Source organism: Protopterus annectens, chromosome 7.part0 (assembly GCF_019279795.1).
Source record: "Protopterus annectens isolate FY-2018-M chromosome 7.part0, PAN1.0, whole genome shotgun sequence".
Taxonomy (NCBI): Eukaryota; Metazoa; Chordata; order Ceratodontiformes; family Protopteridae; genus Protopterus; species Protopterus annectens.
The window spans coordinates 1201160079-1201182058 of record NC_056739.1 but is presented as its reverse complement, the minus strand read 5'-3'; the positions used below and the strand labels follow the sequence as shown (position 1 = coordinate 1201182058).

The 21980-nt window shown below is 39.7% G+C and overlaps 1 protein-coding gene across 4 annotated transcripts in view; it reads left to right on the top strand.

Annotated features, from left to right (window-relative positions):
- The window catches only part of AP3B2 (adaptor related protein complex 3 subunit beta 2), a 905004-nt gene that overhangs the window by 861425 nt on the left and 21599 nt on the right, over positions 1–21980 (top strand). For all 4 annotated transcript variants that reach the window (XM_044077817.1, XM_044077816.1, XM_044077814.1 and 1 more), the window contains one exon: positions 14106–14244. In XM_044077817.1, the coding sequence (XP_043933752.1) occupies positions 14106–14244 (139 nt within the window). The remainder of the gene's footprint in view (positions 1–14105; positions 14245–21980) is intronic.

Here is a 21980-nt window from a genome sequence, read left to right as displayed (position 1 = left end):
CTTCTTACTACACTATTTTCCCTCTCAATCTAGCTATCCGCCATTCCTTCTCAAAGTTCTTCTCCTTTTGCTCCCAGGTGTTCCATTTTCCTCTGTACCATCTCCCCTCATCCTCAGTATGTATATCTTGTTTTCTTTACATGTTAGTCAGGTCAGAAGAGATACTTATATCTTTGGTGATTCTTGGGATTTCCATTTTTTTGTAATTGCCTTCTTACCTAGTGTCACCCCCACCACTACTATCACCAAATTTCTGTTTTCCTTAGGAATCTGATCACTGTTACCCAGTAAAAGCATTAACTTATTTGATTTGACCATACTTGGAAGTTTGCCATCCAGCAGTATCTGTATCAGTTCCTTAAATCTGTCTGGTTTTTAGCAATCTCAAAAGATGTGCACCCAGGTTCTCCTCTCCAAAGTGTCACATCTCCATGATATATCTGATTTCTTGGGAATATCCTTGCCAGCTTGACTGGTACATAAAAGTATCTATGCAGACCCTGCAATGCAAAAATCGTAAGTTTCCTGGCCTTTGTTATTTGCTTATTAGTTGAATTACATGTGCCTATTATTTTTCAGTCATCAATTCCTACAGTCCTCTTTCCCATACTTCCTTTATTTTATTTATATCCACTGCCCCTTTCTGTCTTAAGAGTTTACATCCTTTTAAATCTGTCCCCCAAAGATTCATCCTTCTATTCTTCTGTTATCTCTGTCTTTTAACGTGTTAGACTGATCTGGCTCACCTCTCTCCCCATATTTTCATCCTTTTCCATTTTGGTATTACTCCTTATTAGTCCAGCATTAACTGCCCTGAGAGTACAGACTCTTACTGTATTTCTGCCCAAGTTTTCAGCCTTTCTCCCACAGATACCTGTTGCAAGTGCTTTATTAACCCCTGCTTTCTCCACCATCTCCACAACACTGTGGTTTGCCATCTGGTCATTAAATAACGTTTGCAACTCACTTAATATTGGGGAATTCATGATACCTCTCAGAGACTCAAACAGAATGCCCACCAGGTCTTTTCCTGTACTCCACCCTTCATTAATTTCTTGAATCCTGGATTTCCAGTCAGCTTGATATTGTATGTCAATCAGTCTGATTATTAATGATAACTGACAACCACATAAATACATATCCACATCAGGTACTCCCAACTCTATTTTCTCCTTTGCCCAAGTCAGGTTTTCCCAGGCCACTCTAGGCTTTTCACCATCCTCATCAATTGCTTCAGTTTTTTCAGGTATACTCACTTGGGGGATACCTAGAAAATCTGTCCTGAATACAGAAACTGTGGTAGAATAAACAATTGCAAGATCTGCATTGTCTGATCTAAATTCACGCTAATACCTTTCCATTTCAAAATTTAGCACTTTATCTTCTTATACCCTTTTCCATACATTACTTCCACTGATCCTTCTGCTGTTTCCCAAGGTGAGTAGGGCTTTGTCTTCCTAGAGAATGATCAGGTAGACTAGCCCTAACTTTAATTCTCTTTAATTCGATCCATCTGTCTGGAAATTCCCACTTTTCTGACAACTTGAATAAATATGTCCACCTTAACATGTCAAACACTTCTTCCTGCAGATAGTGTTAATATGGCCAGCTGTTTCTTTCCTTTTAGAGCATCTTGCAGTATCATTAACATCCTTCATATATTCTCTGCTATTCTCCTCCCACAAACCCCATCTGGCCTTATGAATTACTCAAAGGAGAAGTCCTATTAGGCTTTTTACCATCATTAACATAAAATGCTCATAATCATGATTGAAGACTGAGATTACTTTGTAGGAAGATAGCACAGAGGATCCCCTCCTTTCTTACATATTACTGCTACAGCTGCTTCCTTCCATGAGTCTGAGTCTCTTTTCTAATACTTTATTAAATAATTGCTCCCATATACTAAGCATTCTGCTTTTTGCTGTCTCCCATTATTCTATGGGTAGTCCGTCACTTCCTGGTATTTTCCTGTTAGCTAGTTCACCCCAAATCTTACTCAGTTCTTCCTGTGTAACTGGGGGCATTAGTTTCTGCCTCTCTTCTCCTCCCCCATCCCTTCTCCTCTTCCACAGCATACAGTCCACCAAAATATCTAGAAAGCCTGTCCAGAATTTCCTCCAATGTTTTCTTTACTTCTACTCCGATATTAGAAGTATCACTGTATTTACCTTCTGTTGCCTTAGCTTGACTGCTAACGCTTTAATAGTCTTTGGAACAGTGGTAAAGTATAATTTCTCCATTCATAATCTTTCCTACAGTGTCTTCCTGTCTTTCCTTTCATGTAACTTTTGTTTTCTTTTTTCTTTCTTTCTTTCTTTTTTTATCTCTCCCTGTCTTTCACACTGCATTTTTCCTTACCCATGCCTCTGCATCTCCCTCCAGCTCATTTCTGACTTGCCCTTATTTGATGTTGTCTTTGAAGCATTCAGTCCTGCGTTCTAACCTTTACCTCCACGTTACACTTGTCCCATGTCCTTCCTCCCCTTTCTGCATCTGCTTCAAGAGTTGCTGTTAGTATCCTTTCCTAACCTTTCTCTATTTTCTCTTTAGCTAATAAAAATCTTGGCACTTTCATTATCCTAACCTGTGTTACCGAGAGCAATTTATACTGGATGATAACTTCTGTTTCTGGGAAGATATTAGGAGGGAATAGTTGCTTCCTCATCATCGAAAGGGCCTTTTACTACACTGATAAACAAACTGAAAAACAAAAAAGAAGAAAAAATCTAAAATCCAAAAAATGTGATAGACCAATAGGGGTATTTTGATTTTATACATAAGAACAGCAACAGAGGTAGTAAGGAGACAATCAGCATGATTTATGGCATTCCTATTACAACTAAACTATGCCTCATAGATAAATATGGGCTTCTGCAGGAAAGAGAATATTCCGCTCAGGTAAATTTGCCTGCACACAAATTTTGTTAATCCCCAGCTGGATGCTACGGCTTGAAAGTTAGTTTTTTTATTGGAAATTACAATTTAAATATTTCTACATTCGACTAAGGCTCAATAGATTCTTCCCCAATGTCTCTTTCAAATATTGGAGATATAAAGTTGATGTATTTGAGATTGGTCCCACATTTTCTGGGACTGTCCAGCCCTAGAAGATTTAAAAAATTCCTTATAATCAATTTGTGATTCTATTTGGCCTGATCAATTTACATTACTGAAATATCTCTGAGGGGTAGCAATAACTATGCATTGATTAGATGAAAATGATCAAGTTGGTAAAAGTGCTTCAAGTATTTTTTTTAATCAGGATTAGTTATAGTCATATTTACCTTCTTCATTACTGGGGCATGCATAGTATTCAAACTGACTTAATGTTCTTTATAATGTTATGTTACAATTGTACTGTTGACTTTATTGCAAAGAAGTGGATTATTGTTTATTACTAAAGTTATTTAATAAAATCCTGATAATCTTCAGTGCCTAGGCAGCTCCTTTTGCTTCCTTAATCTCAGCTTCACTGTTAACAGTGCACATGATCTGAAAGGGCAATCAGCTCATAGATCACCTTACATACCCCTTTCTGGTTTTCTGTATTAACATATCCCCTATTCAGCCTAAACAAACTCTGATATTAATAGGTAAAATAAGTACACCCTTTTTCTCGGCCCCCATTTTTGCATATTTTCCATATATCCTTCCATCCTGTCATAACCATACAAATCCTCAGAAACCTGCCTTCCTTAGTTATTCTTCTGTTTCCTGGGCCCCTTTCAAAATACCTACTATGTGTAACTATATTCCAATTCCTTACTGTCAAGCTGAGTTTCTCTTTATATACTACTAATTCAGCTAAAGTCTCCTGCAGTGCTCCTACTCTTGTTTTGAGGTTATATAAACTAATATTAACATAAGCTTCATTCCTCCTATCCATCCTTTTATTCCAGCATATTCCCCCTTCATGTCTTCCACTAACTCTTCTACCTTAAAGGGGATGTTTATTTTATTAGCCTTTTCTCCTGTGTCTTCTGTCAGCCTACAAGGAGCTACCCAATTCTTTATATCCTTCCCTATTAAGATGATTATGTTCACTTAATGACAGATGTTTCCTGCAACAAATATTGTGCTTCCTGTCTCCTCACATACCTCACTATTCTCTCTTGCCTGACTACATTACCCAAGCCATTTACATTCCATGATGCAATTTTTAGCTCTGTGTCCACCACTGTACATATTTCCATATACTTCCCTCTTTATTCCCTCTACCTCACTGTTTTATTTTTTTTCTCCCATAAGTTTTATTCATTTGCTTGCCTACCCCAACAAAAATTCTTCATTCCTATTCTGCTTTCATCTACCTTGTAGTTTGCACTACTTATTCCCTTCTTTGGCCATTGTACTCTTTCCCTTTCACTTATTCATTTCTCTGTTTCTTATAGCTTTTGGATCTGCATGCATTTAATCTTGCTTCTTCCTCTTCTGTCTTCCATTTAAGTAGTCCTTCACTAACTCTATACACATTTACACCACTCACTTCCTTAGTGTGCATATCATCCCATTTAGGACAACTCCTCTTACCACCTATTTTCTTGCCATGATTATGACACTGCTATTTTCACTTAGGGCAGTCTATTGTTATCCTCCGTGTGTCCCTATTTCCTGCTTCAAATTCCCTCACAGACTTATGTGTTATACTTTGGTGCTGTCTCCCCTCACCTCACCTTTTTCCAGCCACATTCCATTTTTCAGTGTATATAAAGTGAGATAGGTCCATCTGCACTTCCTCTCTGTTCCCAGTTTTTCAATATTACATTTCTTTAGCATTTAGTGGCCCAATTTTATTTCATGTTTAGCAACTCAATGGCCTAGTACTTGTATCTACTCATATAACTAGAGTTTCGCATACTTTACTTCTATGTAGGTGAAAAATTCCAGAAGTTCATAGGTTCATAGGTGTGCACTAGGCTAATGACCCTTGAGCCTTTCCAAGCCTAGCCCAAAAAAAATCCTCAGGCACTGTGCCACCAGATATTGGTTCACAGTGCCCATATCCAGTAGTGCAACTGGGATGGGGGTCGAAACCGGTCACAAGTGGCGTCCCACAGGGTTCTGTCCTGGGACCACTCTTGTCGGTATATACTTTTCCGAGGTACAGGCAAACGTGGGAGGACTATGGCTCACCAAGTTCGCAGACGACTGCAAACTGGACACCATAATCAACTCTCCAGCTGACACAAACATCCTTCAAAAAGGTCTCACAGAGACAGATAACTGGTGCCAGTGCCATGGTTTAAAGCTAAATGCCAAAAAATGTATAGTCACACCCTTTGGCAAAAACAATGTGCCCACAAATTACCACATAGGCAGAAACCCATTAAGTACAGAGAAAGTTATTAGGGACCTGGGGACCCAAGTTGATAGCAATCTCTCCTTTGAAAACCACATTGCCAAAGTGGTTAGAAAGACCTTCTACATAGCCCACCTCATCACGAAGTGTTTCACATCTAGATCAAGAGAGGTAATCGTGCCCCTTTATTCATCCCTCATCAGGCCCATCATAGAATACAATGCCCCTTTGGGATGTACCTTACCCGACACCTGCAGCAATTAGAAAGACCCCAAAAGTATCTCACCAAGAGGATCAAGGGTCTCAAACAGATGCCATATGCTGCCCGGTTAAAAAAACTCCAGCTCTACTCAGTTGCATACCGCCTACTTCGAGGCGATCTATGCCTGACATACAAAGCTATGTCAAATCCAGAATTAATGGACATGCTCCACCTCAGTAAATCTAAATCCCTTAGAGCCACACACTCAAGGGACTTGAACCTCAGCACAGAAATAAATAGAACTTGCTGGAGGGACAGGTTCATAACCCAGAGGCTCCCTTCACTCTGGAATAGAATTCCAGTTCATGTGAGGCAGAGCACCTCACTGAATGTCTTCAAGAAGAATCTCGATAACTGGATGGGGGATCGTAGGTTTGTCCCAGGGATTACTCCCGTGTCACTATTAGACAGAGGCACAGTAAACTAAACCTTAAAAAGGGCACAGTATACTCAAATCAAGGGGTGGCGTAAGCCATACAGAATCTGGCTAGGCTTATAATTGCCCCAGGGCAGATAGCCTAGTATGAACCTATGAACCTATGAACCTATGATCCCTGGAGTGAATTTTCTGTTACCCATCCATTCATCAAGATTTCTGTTGAAGAGGGCCAATGAGGTGCTCTGCTTGACATGAATGGGAAGCTTATTCCAGAGTATGGGCAGTCTTTGGGAGATGAACCTGTCCCTCTGGCATGTTCTGTTAATTGTGGTAATTAGGTTGTGATCTCTGGAGCATGTGGCGGGGGAGGATTAGGATTTCTTTAGGTGTAGCATTTCAAGTAGAGCTGGGTCGGCCATGACTTTGTAAGTCAAGCAGAGATCACCTCTAAGTAGATGATAAGAGACTGAGAACAGCTGAAGTTTCTTGAGTCTGTCCATGTAGGACATGTGTTTAAGGCCTAGGATTCTTTTTGTGAGGTACCTTTGTGGCCTCTCCAGCTGTTAAGGGACATTATATTCAATGACTGGTCTAATGAGGGATGAATAGAGAGGGATGATGACCTCTTTCTTCGTGGTTGTGAAACTTTTGGTTATAAAATGTGCCATGTAGAATGACTTTCTGATCACAGTGACAATGTGGTGGTCGAAGGTGAGGGGGCTGTTGACCTGGGTGCCCAGATCACTTCTGTCCCCTTCAGTGTTCAGTGGGCTCCCATCAACATGGTAATTCATGGGAACTGAGTTTTTTCAAAGGGGATTGTGAGGATTGGGTGAAGATAGGTGAAGGCTGCCAGCCTAGCCAGATAGAATTTTGGAGATAATTCTGTCATCAGTAAATATTAATGTAAACCACAGGCTTGTTGTCTTAAATGGTAAAAATAGTGTTACATGTGGAACTGAAAAAAAATGTAACAACAGTGCACTCTACTGACCAAGTAAAGCATGTTTTGACACATTGATGTAAACACGGCTCCAGCCAGTCTAGATGAAGGAATTCTTGATATTGTTTTAAGGCCAGAGTTAATGGGCAGAATTTGCATGCATAAATGTCCTTAATGGCTTTGCTTCCTGACCTGGTGTGAGCTTACTAAAGAATATAAATGTAGTTTCTGTTAGCCTGGGAACCCTGAGAAGTGTGAAGAATGATGTAATGTAACCCAGGGAAGTGTGAAGAATGATGTAATGTGAACCAGGAATGTGATTTTAAAAACAGAGACAATCAGAGAACATTAAGCATTTTGTCTTGACCATCCAACTCATCATTGTCTTGCTCTATATGTAAGTTTATCTTAGACTTATGTTTTCTCTTAGATGTAGCTAGAAACTAGAAAGATTAGACTAAGTGATTTTCTGTGATGTCAGAACTGTACTACTGAATTATTTTTAGTATTTCCCTGTGATCTCTGAACTCTTGACTAGCACTGTGTAGTAAAAAGTATTGTCTTGTGTTTTGACTATTTGTTATTAAATATTTTTAAACCCTTTCAACTGTGGCTATTTTTGTAGAGATAATTTAAGCTCTTTAGAGTACTTGCATGCCTTTGGTAAAATTGTACAAAGCCACTCCTATAGCTTTAGCCCTGAGCTATACTACCAATTGGATAATAATATTGCACAGTAATATCTGGACACCCTTTTAAGGGAGTTTGAGTAGCTGATAAATATTAGTGGGTGGTGGCAGCTGGTACTACTGTATAGTCTGGAAAAAAAGGGGCACAGCTGGAGAACCTGTGCCAGCCTTCCCCAGGAGTGTCTGTGTGGTTGTTTAAACTCTTCTCAAAGTGTGTGTGTGTGTGTGTGTGTGTGTGTGTGTGTGTGTGTGTGTGTGTGTGTGTGTGTGTGTGTGTGTGTGTGTGTGTCAGCTACTTGGGCAGGGATATGAAGCTCTGGTTGGACAGAGAGGGTGCTGGAGGTTTTAGCTTGCCCACTAGGCTGAGATCTGGACCCTATAGCTGTGCCAGTAGGGAGTCTTATTGGAGACATGGAGAGCAAGAGAGCGACCAGCTCTGGACTGACTGTGATCTCTGTGTGCTCTTAAGGGAAAGTGTACTTTACTGTGTGTATTTGTTATCCTTTCCTCCTATATGAGATACGCCTCACTGGTATTAGTGGTGAGGATTGAGGCTCCTTGATTGCTGGGCCAGGGCACGGGTGTCATATATTAATTGTTTGGCAGTGGTGGGATATCCACACCACATATTAATTGGTTGGCAATTACTAATTGGCTTATAGTGGTGTGGGCAGAGTGAATTCCTGTAGCATGTGTACAGTGACCTCTGAAGTTGTTTTGTACTCTAAATCAGCCACGCAGTGAATTCCCAGAGTTCAGATCACAATTGTTTTATTTCTTTTGTTAGCTTAGTTAGTCAAGGTGAGCAGGCAGCATGTCAGCAGAGGAGTATGGAAAGCTGACAAGGAGCCAGCTGGCGGAGATGTGCCAGGCTAGGGGACTGGTGCATAGAAACCTGACTAAGGCAGACCTGATTGCAGCCTTGGTTACAGCTACATCAGAAAACAGCAACTAGGAGGACAATCAGACTGGCAGTGGAGATATAATACCCTCGGAGAATGGACAACTCAACCTTTCTACAGAGGACTTAAAAATCCATCTGGAGCTAAAGAGACTTGAGTTGGAGGCCAGCCATTTGGCGATAGAAGCAGCTGAGAGACTGAGGAGTCTACAGGCTGAGGAGAATGAGAAACTGCTATGCCTGGAAGCCAAGGAAAAGGAGTAGCAGAGGAAGCACGAGAGGGAAATGCTGACTCTTCACCAGAGTCATTGAGGTAATGGGGAAGGGAGTAACTGGACCCCAGAAGCACAAAATGTCAGTAAATTTCTTCCACAGTTTAAAAAGGGGATAATTTTGATAGTTTCATTCATATGTTTGAGAGAGTATGCAAACAGTATGGTGTTGACCAAAGGCTCTGGGTACAGTTCCTGACCCCCTTACTCCATGGTAAAGCTGTAGCTATTTTGTCAAAAATGTCTGATGTTGCAGGTTTTGATTATACTGCTGTTAAAAATCACTTGTTAGAATTGTTGTTTAAGCTAACACCTAAAACGTATAGGAAAAAGTTTTGTGAGCATTGACGCAAGGCAGATGAAAGTGTGTATGAATATGTTGCTGAACTGAGCTCTTATTTCCATAGGTGGGTGAGTGGATGTCAGGTCACCACTTTTGAAGGGCTGGCAGACCTTTTGGTGAGGAAACAAGCCCTTAGCACTTTGCCTGAGGACATGAGGATCTGGTTAGCTGATAGACTATGTGGCACTTCAGATGAGTTGGGGAAGAAGTGAGACCTATACCTGGCAAGCGGGGTAGCCCTGCACAAGAACGAGACCCCCAGTACTGCTTACGGGTCTAAAGGAACCCAAGGTGGGCAGCACAGATTGCCACAACATAATCTGCCAGTAGCAGAGGAAGCCACTAGTCCAGGTACACATCCAGGAGCTAGGGTTAAATGTTTTGAATGCAGCCAGTGGGGCCATGTGGCGTACAGGTGTCCACAAAGGCAAGGTGGGGAACAAAAGGTGAGGGAGCCAATAAGTGGGAAAGACAAAATGCCAATAGTAGGTTGTCTTGGGACAACAAGGATACCAAACTACCACCAGAGGTTATATCCTATTGTAGTGAATAGCAAAGAGGCCATTGCCAAAAGAGACACAGCCTCTGATATAACCATTGTAAAGCCTGCAATGGTTACAGAGGAGCACTTCTTGCCTGGGCAGTCTACTCCAGTCAGGGCTTTAGGCGGGATCCCATTCCAAATACCTTTGGCTAGGGTTCACCTTGACTGGGAGGGTGGAAAAGGAAGCCAGCAAGTAGGTGTGCTTGAGGATATACCTGCAGATGTCCTGATAGTGAATTATTTAGATAGTGCAGTACCCTGTGCTTGTGGAGTTACACGCAGTCAGGCTTGGAGACAAGCGGGTAAGTCTGGTAGCCTGGGGGAGACCCAGACAGACTGCATACTTGCAAACAGGACTGGTGAAGTGGTTACTTCAGGGAGGGAGCTACCCTGTAGCAGTGAGACTGAAGGTGAGCCACAGTTGCTCGGGGGTACTGATGGTTCCTTGGACAGAGTGACTACAAAGTTAGAGGTGAGTAGTAGTACCCAGGTTGACAGTGAGGCGCCACTGTCAGAGGATGCCAGACTTCCTGTGGAAGGGGAGCTGGGAAGGGTTACAAGGAGAGACTTGAGACAGGCTCAGCTCACAGACCCTACATTGCAAGGCCTGAGGCAGGTAATTAGAGAGGCACCTGATTCTCAAGGAAAGGGGGAATCTGTATACTGGGACAAAGGGTTACTATACAGAGAGTGGACCCCTGAGGGAGGGCTAGAAAGTAAGAGAGTACAGCAGTTGGTAGTGCTTAGAACCTACCATCTGGTGCTTCTAGCCATAGCCCATGATATTCCCTTTGCAGGTCATATGGGCATATAACATACAAAGAGGTGTATTATGCAGAACTTCTATTGGCCTAGAATTTCCAGGGATGTAACAAGGTACTGCAGGACCTGTGAGCAGTGCCAAAAGATAGGCAAGGCAGGAGACAAGGTGAGAGCTCCTTTGATGCCTTTGTGTGATTGAAAAGCCATTTCAGAGGGTAGCTATGGTTATTGTGGATCCTCAGAGTACCCCAAGTTCCACAGGGAAAAAGTATATCTTAGTGGATCAACTGTCTGCTCATGATTGGCAGTGGAGTTTTACGGTGTCGAGTTGCCAGCCCGGCGCCCAGCCTTCCACAGAAGGCACACAGATGCATATGCTCACACCTAGGGCCAATTTAGAGTGTCCAATCCACCTACAGCATGTCTTTGGGATGTGGGAGGAAACCGGAGTACTCAGAGGAAACCCACGCAATCACAAGGAGGACATGCAGACTCTGCACAGAAGCCACCCCAGCTGAGGATCAAACTGGAGAACCTTTTGCTGTGAGGCGGCAATGCTAATCACTGCACCACCGTGGCCACCCCAAAATGCAGGTAAATTAGAAACGACAAAAAAACAAGTGCAGAGAGCAGTAAGTTATGAAAAATCACGTCTATATCACGTTATCGAAAGTTTACTTAATCGAATCAATAAGGGTCGAACTCTATTGATCAAGTAAAACATTGAATAACGTAAAAAAAAAAAAAAACAAATAAAAAAAATAAATGGTGTAGGCAGGGGGGCAAGCCCCCATGCACCCCACACCCCCCTACTTAAATATACCAACTCCGAGACTGCACTACATTGAGGTAAACGGTAGTCTCCCCTTATGGAGATTTCCGTTTACTTGCATGATGTTCTTCACTTTCGATATTGTCATGCCGACAATATCAGACTCGATATTGTCAGCTTACGACAACGTGAAATAGACCTGAAAAATCGAAATGGAGGCACCAAGTGCAGAATAAGAGCACTTAAACACTTAAATGCACACAGAACAGCAAATTAAGGTAATAAGGTATAGAAGACAGTTATGTAAGAGCAGCTCAAGAAAGTATAAATAACTGGCTACACATTTTCACACTTCAGGCAACTAACTGCAGAGAGACAGAGAGCACAATATTCAATGAAACAAATATCTACAAATATCTAATCTTAAATAAGCAAAGTGCAAAGTATACTTAAATCAGCTTGTGTGTCCAGTTGATTTTTGCAGCCAAATCTTAGCAGCCAACAGTTCAGATGATGAGCAGAAATGTTTAAAGCAAAACCTTTGAGTATCTTAGAGACATTAGATGTAATAAACAAAGAAGTTCACTTTTCAAACGTGTCTAAGCACCCTAATGCTTCTTTCAGGTTTACAGAAATAGACTGAATATCTATAAAAAGTCCAAATAAATTAGGCTGGCAACAGATTTTGGAAAAAGAAAAACAATGGATTGCCACATCGGGTGCTTGGTTTACACCTGGTGTAAACCAACATTTTTAAGATGAAGTTTTTTAAGGTTCATAAGTACAAATAACTATGAAGGAATTTATGTCAAATTTGTGCAGTGATGTAATTATTTTGCTATTTATTTATTTGTATAGTTTGCACTTTAATTTGTATGTACTGGTCACTGTTTGATGATGTCATCATTAGGAGATTATATAAGTCAGTCTTCATGGCCTGGACAGATTAGATACTGATGACAGGCTTGTGCTGAAACTGGTTTATCTGTGAGACTGCGTACCAAACATAAAATCAGCTGCACTGTATCTGAGTGCTGTAATGTGCACGTTTGTGCTGGGTAGTGTTGTTGCCTTTGTTTGATTTTCAAGCACTTTACAAATTGGAGAACCACATTTGCAAGCTTCTCTTTTTCAGATTTACTTCACTTCGCTGTTATTCTCTTAATAGCTTCACTAATTTTTCACTAAATTAGTCTAACATATAAATTAATATGTTTAAATAACAAATTCTTATGCTTTGTGTAACAGGGTCAATAGGTTTCCATTTCTACCAACCACATAGGATAAATGGAATAAAGGTTTTAAGCATTTCCAATTAATACTGAACTTTTCAAAACATTTTAACAAAACATATATCTAACTAAAATCTTCCTGCAGCTGGTGTTGTAGTCTTAACTTGGTAATTGAGCTTTGCATTTAACTACCAGCTGCTTGCCTTAGCTTTGACCACATTCATTGTCCCAGCATTTCAGTGAGTATGGATGCACATTCAACTGCATTGTACTGCACTGTCTGCACAGCATTTTATGTCCTGTTCTACTAACAGAGATGCTGCAGCATCAGAGTGCTACTTTTAATTAACAGTTATTTACCTTTGTTTTACTTGCTTTCATTGTCTCAGTCCCCCTGTGTACTTGGGCATTCATTATACGACAGTGTAGTGTAACTACATATAATTATCTTTGCACACTTCATCCCATATCCTTTCAACCAGTCTACTTTGTTCCATAACAATAATTTGATGATCTTCCCATGCTACTATCAGTATGTAGTTAGCTCCACACCACTTGTTCACATCTCCTTTTCATCACTTGTATAATTTCAGTCCTTTCCCTTAATGTCTATTGTTTTTCCGAATACTGGGAATAGATCCCTTTCTCCACACTTTTTTTCTTTTATCAGCTGATCTTCCTGTCTTCCACCTTCTTGCTGTAATTCTGCCTCCTCCATTTCTGCCAGCCACATCTCACCATGTGAACCATCAGTTTTCTGAGCACTGCTGTGACTTCATCTGGATCTGTAAATACCCATGCTGCTCCTTGTAAGAATTATTTCCATTTCTGCTGGGTATGGCATCTTCCACCTGCTTCTGTTGCACAACTGTACCACTGGTGTAAATGCCCTTCTCTTCCTCTTGTTTTGTATGACAAATCTTGGTCTGCACAGAACCTTGTATTTCCCACCATCAACATTTTACCTGGTTCCCATGTTTCAACTAATATTCTTTCTCCTAATTCATAAGTTTCCAGGCACAATATTATGAGTCTCAGCTTAGGGCTGTTGTCAGATCTTGGCCTCCACACTGTGCTGTGTGCTCATTCTAATTTTACTTTCTCCCTGTAACATGTCCATGATGTAATCTAATTTGTATACCCTGGACACTGTGTTAGAAAGAATGTATTAAATGTCATACATTGGAGGCAACAAATAAAATAGTGGCCCAAAGAACCTGTACCACTTTTGGGCAATAACCAATTAAAACTACTGTAGCAAGGTACATATCAGAAATAAATACATTAATGAATACATTAATGAAGACCATTCACGTACTACACAAGGCCACACTCTGGTCACTTTACCCTATTAGAATGTTATGAAAGTGTTTCCAACTTCAGCAGCTTTTGTACATCTGGAAAAGCATAAAAACACAATACATTATTCTTTCCATTTTATATTTAATAGATTTTTAAATGTTACACTGAATGTCAAATGCTTACTTCTGCATGCTAATTATCATGCTTTGTGATTTAAGCACTGCTAATGTGCACATGAGTGTCAACTATGTATTTAATACGTATGATCTCTACCCAATTAATAAAATGAAAATAGATAATTATAATTACCTTCTCTTTTGAAAATTGCAGTATCTGGAAATTTCAAATCAGAGGACACATTATTTCCAAATATTGCTAAAAATAATGGTGTCTTTTTTTCAGGAAAACTGACAGGGATGAGTGAAATCACAGAAAAGCTGACTTTGCCACCTACATGCCAGAATGATCATGTGCTTGTCCAGAGAGTAACATCTGCAGCTAACCTCAGCCGGGTTCCTTGTGGAGCAGATAATGAATACAGGTAAATAGCATTATCAAAAATATCTGTACATGGCACAGTGTTGTCTTTGTGTGGACTGGACACATGCAGCAATACATGGCTTCATTGCAAGGTGACACTGTGCATGAAGCATGGCCTACTTAGCTCTGCTGTACACCTACTGTCCCGCCAAATGCAGATGAAGTTTATTGCAAATGATGTAAACCGTAATCACAGATTTGCTTCAGTGTTCTCATGAACAGCACCTTCTACACTGATTTCAAAAGGAAGGTGCTGATTTATAACTTGTTCTTGGTGCAGAAGAAATGCTGACCACAATGTATTGTTTTTCGGAAATGTTTTATCTTTAGATGGCCTGGCATAAAACTCACTTTCAGAAGCACTGTTTCATATAATGAAATCATGTGGGTTTGGGAGACGTTGAATTTTTTAATGTCTACAACTTTGAACACTTATACTCTTGCTTTTCACTCCCTTTTGCATTTAAGAGTATGTAAATGGGACAATACAGGTTTCTGCAAGCTTAAACGTAAGCATACATTAGAATAATTAATCTTAAAAGAAGCTCTGACTTTGCATCTGTAGACCATATAAAAAGTCAGTGACTCATGCCACTATAGTTATAACTAAGTGAAGGGAAAAAAAGTAATTCATGTTGTGCAGGCCATGTCACATTGTAGGGATGCAGACCCCATTCTAGAAGGAAGACAGAGATTGAAAAAGAAAATTAGGCCAGTATGGCAGACCCATGCATGCCATTTTTCGGGTGCAAGAAATTAAAGTATAATTGGAAATAGACTAACTCTGATGCATCATGAGTGGATATAACATTAAGTTATGATAAAAACATATTCAGTTTTAAGGTGGAGCATCGTTGTAACTTACTGTTAAAGATTAAATTAATTATTTTTATTTAGCCCAGGTACCTCATTCTCCATGGAATTTTATTCCTGCAATAAGAATACCTGTATTTGTAAGGATATGGTTTGTTGGTTTGTTTCTCTCGTAGCTATTTCTAACAGAATCATATTCCAGGGTTTTTTTTTCAGTAAAACAGTTTCTAACCACATAAAATAAATGTGCCTTTTTAACAGCAGAGAGTGGGAATGATGCATGCCATTATCAAAGCTAATTATAAAAACTACTCCATACATGCTGTTAAGCAGTTAGAAAGAAAATTACTGCAAAGTTTAATGTAACATGTTTGTGTTTTGATATATGTTTTCATTATATTGTCTCGCACAGATCTCAGTAGTCAGTGCTTGGGTTGTTTCGCTTAAGTAGCCTAAACGATGATGCTGGTCATACCTCTCAACCTGGAATCATAAAAAGTCTGGACAAAAGCCCATGAAAAATAGGTACAACTGGCCAAAAACCTATAAGCTCTTTAACATAATGTGTGCCTACTTAATTATGTATCCCCACCAACTCCAATGGGATTGTGGGATAAACCTTTTAAACTCAAATTGAAGAACAGACAAAATATTAAACACAAAATAAACAGAACAATAGTGTTTTATTTATATTGCTGTTTTCTGACTTCAGATCTGCCAATGATTTGCCAGAAAACTACAATTTTATGAGAAACGGACCTATATACCTCTCAATCTCCTACAGCAAGAAATTTGAACAAAGCCAGAAATAATTGGGGGGACAAAACAAAGGCACAAACAAAGTGACACAGTCAAGTCCCTGAACTGAGAATGTCTATTTTAATAAAGCTTTTTCCATAACAGGTAAATGTTATAGTTTTCTCTTGACTGCATTCCCTTTACAACAATACTCAACAATCAGGGCATTGTGCCTGGAATACAGGGCATTGTCAGACCCCACTCTGATAGACCTCCTGCATATCCACAAAACAAACATCACCAGAATTATCCATTCTAAAGATATAAACCTTGCCTATGATATAAATAGGACCTACTGGTATAATGCTGGTATTTATAGGAATGTATCCTAGAGACTACCCCATCTATGGAACAGGCTCCCCATCCGTGTGAAGCAGAGTTCCTCCCTAACCCAATTCAAGTGCAAGCTGGACAATTGGACAACAGGAAATTCATCCCTGGTTTGGTACCTATGTCTCTAATGGACACAGGTAACCTGTAAGATATGTGTGCGTGTGTGTGTGTGTGTGTGTGTGTGTGTGTGTGTGTGTGTGTGTGTGTGTGTGTGTGTGTGTGTGTGTGCGTGGATGTGTGTGTGTGTGTGTGTGTGTGTGTGTGTGTGTGTGTGTGTGTGTGTGTGTGTGTGTGTGTATATGTATGTATGTGTGTATATATATATATATATATATATATATATATATATATATATATATATATATATATGTGTGTGTGTGTGTGTGTGTGTGAGTAAATCTCAAATTTATCTTCAACTCATAATGGTCTCTATTTGCAATTAGCTAATCAAAACTAAAAAAAAATAATACCAACAAACTTTGAATAGTGGTACTTTTAGGGGAAGGGTTTTTCATAAGGTAATATGTAGGGTTGAGCTTAGGGGTAGAGGCAGGGTTAGTACACATAAGTAAGGTTGGTAGGGATTTTTTGCCAATGATTGCTCACTGAGACAGTTGTCAGCAGCAAGAAGAGCCAGGGGAGGTGGCTGAAATGCCAAGAAGGAGATGAAGCTAGCATTCTCAGAAGTGTTATCTGTACTACTGGCCAGCACAAAAAGGAAAGAGAGGATTAGGAAGCATAATGACTGGCTGAGGCAACGGATAACAGAGATACACTAAGGAATGGTAAGAAAATGGGGAATACCTTGGAGAGAGGTCCATTTCATGCAAGAGAAGAGACTCCATCTTAGAAGAGACAGTGGTGCAACAACTGGTTTGGAAAGTTACATATACATGATCTTACCTTGAAACCATACCTCTCAGCCTGCAGAAAATCAAATATCTGGATAAAGGAACTTGAAAAATAAGTACATCAAGCCATAAATCAGGACAGCCAGTCGTAACTATTTGGTAGTCAAGAACAAAGTAGGCAGTATGATTAGAACAAGTATTATTTCTACCTGTTGTATATCTGCTAGGAAAGATTACTAGCTGATAAAAAACTTCACATAAAAGTAATTATGAAACACCTAACCAGAGTGAATGCAAATCAGCTGCCCCAAATGCCCTATTAAGTAAGAGACTTGCTTAGGCAAATGGCTGAATGAACTAAAGGACACCACTGGTCACCTTCATTCATTCTGGTGGTGTGTCTGTTGTTCATACATTATGGCTTCTGTCTTTTAGCCAGTTTGCTGTTTACCTTACCACATAATGATCTATTCTTAACACATCTAGCTTTCCTATGATGCCAGCGTAGAGCATGGTGTTGGATGCCTTGGCCAGGTCTGGATAACCTGTGTGCACTGCATGACCACCACAACTGCCTGTGCAACCCTCTTGAAAAAGTTATTCCGATTTAATAGGTATGACCTTCCTTTGAAAAGGGGAAGGATGAACTAAGCTATCAAAGGGAGTAGATTATTACCTGCATGGGATCTATGAATTTTGCTATTCTTTCCCTGGTTCTTCTCCAGTTCAATTAATCCTGCTGTCAGTCCTTTGCAGCCCTTTAATCTTGCTTTGGGAACTTTGCTGTGGCTTTCAGAATTACTAAAGTCTCTGCTAAATCTGCTATTTCTGTCTACATGGGGGGGGTGTCTGTTGGTTCCATTAATGCGGCTGCTGGGGTCCTGTCATGAAACCCCTCTCTTCTATATTAATTATGCCATAGGTCCCATAACTCTAAAGTCACAGTACCTGCTGGCACATCATTGTATAACGTAATATAGCTCCTTAGTTTATCAACTGTGTTTAATCGCCAATAATTATGTAAAATTAAAACAGAAAAAAAAAAGACATTAACGTGAGGGGCACTTGAACAGGTGAGCTGCTGCTCCAGTCGAGTGTTAATTATGGAGTTGCATGCTCTCAGTGCAGATGGTGGGTCTCAGAGTAACAAGGGGAACTGATCTGCTATAATCTGAAGTGAAAGTTGTCACCTGGGAGACCCAAGCAAAGAAATGAAGCTTGAAAGCAGGGAAAAGGAGTACCTCCACTATTATTAGAGTGAGCTGAGAGCTGTGAATGGACCTGAAAGGATATGCTGCAGCACCAAATATTATGACTGAAATCAACATGAACTGGAAGATCTACATTGTACCTGCCCTGAACTTTCCTTGACGTGGAAAACCCAACATGATTTGCTATTAATATTAACCACTGTCCAACAATGGATATTTTAACTCTGTTAGAGTTCTAGTATTCGGACATACAAGTTAACAGTAACTGAAACAACCCAATATCTGGGTATTGCTATTAACCTTGGGTACAGGGGATCACCATTTTGGTTTATGATGCCTCGGGTAGGATGTTGTTCACTATACAAAATACAAAAGAGCAGTTGTGAAAGCCAAACAAACAGATGTTTTTTCTTTTTGAGCTGCACATTCCGAGAAAATCTGGCCAGTTGAGCTATGAATCTTTAGTTTACATGGTGCTGGAGGAGCCAGTCCAAGGAAGTTAAGCCACCACACCAGATGTACATTTTCTTATTCTCTCCAGTGTCCACCTGTGTTGCCTTTGATCTGTCCTGATCCTGATATTGCTGCATGTGAGGGTGTGAAAGATGGTGCCTGGGCTGCGCAAACTGGTCCAGACTCTGCTCAACTGGTTTTGCAAGTTAGGTAACTTGGGTTGCTTCATTAACTTAAATTAAAACAACAAGAGTCATCCTCTGGTCTGCTCTGTTTGCTGGTTGCTGTGTACTGCTGCTAGTTTAAATTCAATTCCACCACTGTTGCTCAACCACATGTGATACAATCATATGTGGTAATAACTAGAAAGGTAAACAGACACACCCCTTGACCCTCAGCCAAATTCCAACAGGCTGGCAGCCTGTTGATGTCATCTCACATGCCCTGCATGTGATGACGTCAGCAACATGTTTGACCAAAAAAAAAATTGAAAAAAACCTGGAAAATTCGGGAATTAAAGGGGCTACTTTGGAATTCGTGGCACCCCATTATTTTGCCCTCAAAGCTGGTAAATACAGAGGAATTTGGTATAGTTGAGAGGTATGATGCAGGTTGAATTATGTAACAATGTAATAAATGAATGGCATGTAGTAGCTTCACACAAACAGTAATTCTTTGCTCATCCTCGTTTGCTCCATGCTACTGGATACCAGTCTGTATGTGCATAAAATAATTTTATTAATTTGGTATTTGCATTGATCCAGGTGTGCTTTTCACACGTAGTATCAGGTGGCATTTACTGTGGATACATTAAAGGTGGCCAAGGCTCCAGTGGCGGTCCCATTTTCATACTTTGAACAAATGCCATGGAATCTTTAGTTTGCTCATCTGGCTGGGATTAAACTAGTACCAAGTCTTAACATCTCATCTGAGGGATTTAGCAAGAGCAACCACTATCTAGTGTTTTACTTTACATTTCCAGAAGGACTACAAATAAAACAGCACTGTATGGTTTCTTTTATTGTGTACACATTTTTTATGAAAAATAAAACATCAGAAACAATATTTCTAGAACGCTAATAACAATGTGGCATGTGATACTTTGTAGGTCGATAGAGGTAGATGGGAAGTTCATAGTCTCAGTTGTATGTACTGATGCCACCCTTGTGATTTTCATATATTGTTTTATTATGCATTATAAGAAGTAGGAAGTAATGCTACTGTGGGTATAGGATTTTTGTCAGAGAGTAATTGTAATGGAAAATGGTTCATTTTCACAATACATGTGATTTTGATAAAGATGGGCTGCTGTCTGCATTATGTTCTAATGCCTTTTAAATATAGCTGTCAGACTACTATCACATCTGCTATGAATCAATTTATTTAGTTAATTTGTTGTTGCTGTTCTTTCAAATCAGGCTCTACTTGACCTTAAGGATTTTAGCATACAAGGCCAGTCTGTCAACAAATGTTTTTTAACTTCTTGCAAATTCACATTCATAACATTAGTAACATTGCCACCCTTTCTTCTTTTGCCTTCAATCTTTCCCAGTTTAATGTCTTCCCTAGTGAATTATATTGTATATTTTGTCTTTTAATTTTACTACCAGACCTTCCAGTTAACAATCCGGGTTTACTTTTTTCAGTACTGATCTTTTAGCAGTCTATGGAATTCTCAAACGTCTTCTCCAACACCACAATTCAAAAGAATCAGTTTCCTGGCACACAGTCATTCTTACAAGCAGCTCTCACCACCATTAGTTATTGCTAGGAGATTTATATATTTGGCTATATGAACTCTTGTTTTCAATGGGATCTCTTTGTTCTTTAAAATCTTATCCAGATTTGTTATAGCTTTCTTCTCAAGAAGCAAGCTTCTTTTAGTTTCAAGCCTGCAAACACCATTTGCAGAAAGTTTTGAGGCTAGGAAATAAAGTGTCACTGTCTACACTTCATCCCCATAATCACTAGAGCTAGATTAACTAATTCTATTATTTTTATATCAATTTATATTTGTTAACTGGGAAAGTCCAAGTAGAAAGTTCCATTTTCATAGGAGTTCTTGGACCCCAAAGTTTACAGTGAGACGGATGGAATACATACTGTGGTCAGGAAATCATTCTTTATTTCACAACTAATTACCAAAGACATTTTTTTCCATATCCAAGGAGGTTATCATACCCTTATATTCTGCCCTGGTCAGACTTATTATTAATAAAGCAAAACTTGAAAAGCTGCTGAAGTTCCTAAACAAAAATGTCTATGTTTTCAGAAATCTTAGCATGAAAGACTGAAAGCATTGTGCCTGTACTCTGTGTCCTCTAGACTGCTGAGGTGAGATGTGTGCCTTGCATACTGTGCCATTAGGGATCCTGCCACCCTTGACCTACTTTTTCTCAGTAAGCCAAGTAATGCAGCCAACACTAGAACCAGAGATCTAATCCTACATCAGTAAATAAATAAAATAAAATGGATGGCCAGGTCTATCACCCTGTATCTCCCTCTGCTGTGGAATAAACTTCCTTTGCAGGTCAAGCAAAGCTATTACTTATTGTCCTCCAAATATAACTTGGAAAACTGAATAGGTATCCTTGAATTTACCTTGGAATTTACAGGCCTCAACCTCTTTGAAAAAGGTGCTAGAGCCTAAGATTGATTATAGTTAAGGGTCACATAGTCTTTGTCCAAATGCTGTGTATATACTATGATTCTATGTTGTAAAGTCAAAACTGACTAAATGTTACTGACCAGATATAGTTATGAGTCACAGATCGACTTCATGATAGGCTGTTTTGTCCTTTTGAGGAGCCTTTGCCTTCTGGTGCACTGTATCCTACATCTCTACGCTCATGAAAAAAAGCAACCAATTAACAAATAATATAGGTAATGTATGTGATAATATTGTTAGTAGAAATCTAGAACGACAGTCATTGTAAACCTTTCAGGACTATATACCTACAGTGATTTCAATTGTTAGTGGAAAAGAATTTTAGAACTAAGGACTGCACAGTAGTACAGCAGCTGACATTGCGGCCTCATACTGCCTGGTTTTCCAGTTCAGTTCTAGGCTGGTATAGTATACCTTCTGCACAGAATCTGCATCCCACATGTGAATGTGGGTGCTCACTGTTTTTTTTATGCTTCATCTTATATCCCAAACACTTGCCATAAGTAAACCTGTGATCCTGTAAATTGTCTGTATGTGACTGTGTGTGCCTTGTTTGAGTATGTATGTATGTATGTGTCCTCAATGTCTTGCTACCACTAAGTGCTAATAT